The 5,000-nt window shown below is 44.5% G+C and overlaps 1 protein-coding gene across 1 annotated transcript in view; it reads right to left on the bottom strand.

The window, feature by feature from the left end:
- The window catches only part of hip1rb (huntingtin interacting protein 1 related b), a 57,080-nt gene that overhangs the window by 13,502 nt on the left and 38,578 nt on the right, over positions 1-5,000 (bottom strand). Inside the window, exons 22-25 of the mRNA XM_042708353.1 lie at positions 4,041-4,177; positions 3,317-3,427; positions 2,787-2,845; positions 180-210 (exon numbers count right to left, since the gene is read on the bottom strand). Of these exons, the coding sequence (XP_042564287.1) occupies positions 180-210; positions 2,787-2,845; positions 3,317-3,427; positions 4,041-4,177 (338 nt within the window). The remainder of the gene's footprint in view (positions 1-179; positions 211-2,786; positions 2,846-3,316; positions 3,428-4,040; positions 4,178-5,000) is intronic.

A 5,000-nucleotide genomic window follows, 5' to 3' on the forward strand; every position in this document is an offset into this window, starting at 1 on the left:
GAGAGAGAGATGAGGAGAGAGAGGAGAGAAGAGAGAGAGAGGAGGCGAGAGAGAGAGAGAGTGAAGAGAGAGAGGGAGAAAAAGAAGAACAGATAGATGCACATTAAGTATTCGGTTAGGGTTAAGTCTGCTAATTCCCCAGCGGAGCTCAGAGAATATTCTGGAGGAGGCCGACTCACCTTCATGAGGTCCGTGCAGCTGAACAGGATCCTGGAGAATAGATACACACACTGTTACTGTTTGACTGGTACACACACACACACACACACACACACACACACAGTTACTGTTCGACTGGTACACACACACACACACACACACACACACACACACACACACACACACACACTGTTACTGTTTGAATGCTACACACACACACACACACACACACACACACACACACAGTTACTGTTTGACTGGTACACACACACACACACACACTGTTACTGTTTGACTGCTACACACACACACACACACACACTGTTACTGTTTGACTGCTACACACACACAGTCACTGTTTGACTGGTACACACCAAGGTTATTATAGTTAACGAAAACTAACGAAAAAACGAAAACGAGGTGTGATTTTTCTTTTCGTTAACTGAAATAAAAATAAAAACGAGGCTTTATAAAAAAACGATAACTAACTGAAACTGTATTGTGTCTTTACAAAACTAACTAAAATAAAATAGAATTATAGAGAAAATGTCCTTAGTTTTCGTCTTTGTCAATGTATTTCATAGATGTCAATTGATTTCATACATAGCGTCTATCTTCCGCCGTACCACTTTTACTACACGCCCCTCACCTGGTATTATGGCGGCAAAAGTCGGGAGAAAGCGACAGAGTCCTATTTGGGATTACCTGGAACAGTAACGTGCGGTGAGGTTCGTGGCTGGTGAGGCACTGACTCTTTCAGAGTCAGATTTACAAATATATAAACCCAATGCAGTAGCTTAAATCACCATTCAATTGGCAGCTTGCACATTGAACTACTGGTTGTTTTTCATATCAGCATTCTAACATAGTAAGGTGGCTACATACAGTTGGCAGCTGCTAGCTTGTGATGAACTCGTGTTAATATGTGTGATTATGTACAACTTTAGCTGCAATTTAAGTTTAATTCTCAAAATCAGCTCACCAAAGTGATCACAACCACTTGTTTGATGTTAAATGGCTTTACATAGACATTAAACAATCCTAAGAGAACGGGAAATTAACGGAGCAAGGGCTTTCTCTGATATCAATGTAATGTTAGCGAATGAGGGGTGAGATTACCCCCCCCCCCCCGCTAATATTTAGTCTCCGCGTACGTCCAAAAACCAAATCTATTCTTGAGGTTCAAAATATTTTCAAAAACATTTTGGCTTTGGATGTGAGAAGTCGATCGAGTTATCTTCTGTCCCGTCGTTTCAAGCATACATTTTAGCTTAGGCATTGGTCTCCCATTATTGATCAATTCACGTTTTAATTGAAAGTCCAGTTATGAGAAATGTTTTAGCTTAGTTATAGAATCTTCCATTTTCGTAGTCAATGTCAAATATAAGAAGAGTAACGGCAGAACAAGAATAAACCCGACCGGTGGGCTCTCGCATGCTCCCTTCATTGAAGCAGAGGTACTGTTTTGCCTCCTCTCCGTGCTTTTTCACTGCGGCTTTACGTCAGATCAGCAAAACTAAATAGGTTCTACGCATGCGCTCAACCTAGTTTGTGAGGGATTGCGCAATCTGAGATGAGGCACAGCTCGTCGCTGCCTCACCGTCTCGCTGTCTCCTGTCTGTTTGAACAGGACATGCGCAAATTCTGTTTTTATTACATATTATTTATTATAGCTTGTATCTTCTATTCATTTTGAGCATTTTGTTTTGCAAGCAAAAAAATTAAGCTTCCCTGACTGCCCCCCCCCCCCCCCTTGGTTTCTTGCATTCCGCGGTAAAGACTAAAACTAATACTGAAACTAATAAAAACTAAACTCAAACTAAGCATTTTCAAAAAAATAGAAACTAAACTAAACTAGCAAACCCGCTTTAAAAACTAATTAAAACTAAACTGAAATTGAAAACAAAAAGTCAAAACGAAATAAAAATAAAAACTAGTGAAAAATGCAAAACTATAATAACCTTGGTACACACACACACGCACGCACGCACACACACACACACACACACACACACACACACACACACACACACACACACACACACACACACACACACACACACACACACACTCACACACACTCACACACACTCACACACACTCACACACACTCACACACACACACTGTAGGATTTAGGGGGATCTATTAGCAGAAATGGAATAAAGTATCCATAATTATTATTTCATTAGTGTATAATAATCACCTATGATTACAAATGGTTGTGTTTTTATTAGTTTAGAATGAGCCCCTCATATTTACACGGAGGCGGCCATGTTGCACCACCATGTTTTTCTACAGTAGCCCAGAACGGACAAACATAACACCGGCTCCAGAGTGGGCCTTTTGAGTTTTATGCAACTGACGGCCACCGTAGGTTAGTCGACATGCTTGGAAAGAGAGGGGCAATCTGCAACCTTGCCACTAGATGGCACTAAATCACACACAATGCACCTTTAAATACTCCCAAGCAGTCAGAGGTATTTGTGTTGTCTTTTAATGAAGCTTTCTGACACAGATACTTTGGTAATTCCAAACAGACCGTTCCGTTTCGTAACCGCATCCCCCGAGCTGCAATATGCAAGCACTGACCTCTAGTTGACCTCTAGTTTAATATGCAAGCACTGACCTCTCGTTGACCTCTAGTTTGACCCCCTCAGTATCCTTCCTGGCTTGGTTCATCATTTCCTGTGTATGGGCACATCACAAACACATCTTCACTTATAGAGCGTGTGTGTGTGTGTGTGTGTGTGGGCACATCACAAACACATCTTCACTTATAGAGCGTGTGTGTGTGTGTGTGTGTGTGTGTGTGTGTGTGTGTGTGTGTGTATGGGCACATCACAAACACATCTTAACTTATAGAACAATAATCCATAACTACGTCTGTGTGTCTGTGTGTGTGTGTGTGTGTGTGTCTGTGTGTCTGTGTGTGTGTGTGTGTCTGTGTGTGTGTGTGTGTGTGTGTCTGTGTGTGTGTGTCTGTGTGTGTGTGTGTGTCTGTGTGTGTGTGTGTGTGTGTGTGTGTGTGTGTGTGTGTGTGTGTGTGTGTGTGTGTGTGTGTGTGTGTGTGTGTGTGTGTGTGTGTGTGTGTGTGTGTGTGTGTGTGTGTGTGAAGTGGTGGGGTAAGGAATGACATTCCCCTTTTCTCCCACTCACATCGATTCGCCGAACAGCCTCCTCGATGGCGGCAGACGTGGCAGACATCTCCTTATCCACCAAATCACCCAGCTCGTCCTTCCCCACGTCAGCCCCCTTGGGCCTCAGCTCCTGTGTGTGTGTGTGTGTGTGTGTGTGTGTGTGTGTGTGTGTGTGTGTGTGTGTGTGTATGTGTGTGTATGTGTGTGTATGTGTGTGTGTGTGTGTGTATATGTGTGTGTGTGTGAGTGTGAGATAGAGAGGGGGGGGGGGGCATAGAGGGAACGAGAGAGAGAGAGAGAGAGAGAGAGAGAGGCAGAGAGAGAGAGAGAGAGAGAGAGAGAGAGAGGCAGAGAGAGAGAGAGAGAGAGAGAGAGAGAGAGAGAGAGAGAGAGCGAGAGAGAGAGAGAGAGAGAGAGAGAGAGAAAGGGAAAAGGGAGGGATGAGGAGAAACGACACAGAAGAGGGTGAATGTGGGAGATTGAGAGAGAGGTGATGCATTGTGTTCCCTCCTGGTATGAAATGCGCCGTATAAGTAAAGTTTGATTCGATTTGATTATGAAGAGATTAAAAGAAAAGGTTTAACATTTTGACAACATGACAAGACAATTTATGTGGATTTATATCTGTACAGGCCTGCTAACAAATGACAGAACACAAACTCCATTCTCTCCGATGTAGGGGTGTGTGTGTGTGTGTGTGTGTGTGTGTGTGTGTGTGTGTGTGTGTGTGTGTGTGTGTGTACCTGTCCCAGCATTAGGATCTTCTGCACTATTACGCGTATGGCTGCAGGATCCGCAGATCTCAGTGAGGCTTTAGACTTCAAATCCCTCAGGAACTCCAGACTCTTATTTGCACAACCCCTACAGTTCTCAGTCAGACCTACACGCACGCACACACACACACACACACGATATAAACACACACACACACGCACACACACACACACACACGCACACACGCACACACACACAAGATATGAACACACACACACACACAAGATATGAACACACAAAGTAAATCAGGTCAGTTGCATGTTTTAACTGTGTTAAATGATGTGTTTGCTTGTGTGTGTGTGTGTGTGTGTGTGTGTGTGTGTGGATGGAGGGTGCATGTATGTGACACAATGAGCGTGTGTGTGTGTGTGTAAATGAGTGTATGACAGGGTGAGTGAGTGTGTATTAGAGTGCGTACATGGGTGTGTGTGTGTAAAAGTTTCTTACGGTCGGTGTGGTCAATAGGTGCCATGTGTGTGGGTGTGTCAGTGTGTGTGTGTGTGTGTGTGTGTGAGTTTCTTACGGTCGGCGTGGTCAATCGGTGCCGTGTGTGTGTGTGTGTGTTACTTACGGTCGGCGTGTTCAATAGGTGCCGTGTGTGTGTGTGTGTGTGTTACTTACGGTTGGCGTGGTCAATAGGTGCCGTGTGTGTGTGTGTGTGTGTGTGAGTTACTTACTGTCGGCGTGGTCAATCGGTGCCGTGTGTGTGTGGGTGTGTCAGTGTGTGTGTGAGTTACTTACGGTCGGCGTGGTCAATAGGTGCCGTGTGTGTGTGTGTGTGTGTGTGTGTGTATACATGTGTGTGTGTGTGTCTTACGGTCGGCGTGGTCAATCGGTGCCGTGTGTGTGTGTGTGTGTGTGTGTGTGTGTGTGTGTGTGTGTATACGTGTGTGTGTGTGTGTCTTACGGTCGGCGTGGTCAATCGGTGC

This window comes from Clupea harengus, chromosome 7, assembly GCF_900700415.2.
Source record: "Clupea harengus chromosome 7, Ch_v2.0.2, whole genome shotgun sequence".
In the NCBI taxonomy this organism is placed as follows: Eukaryota; Metazoa; Chordata; class Actinopteri; order Clupeiformes; family Clupeidae; genus Clupea; species Clupea harengus.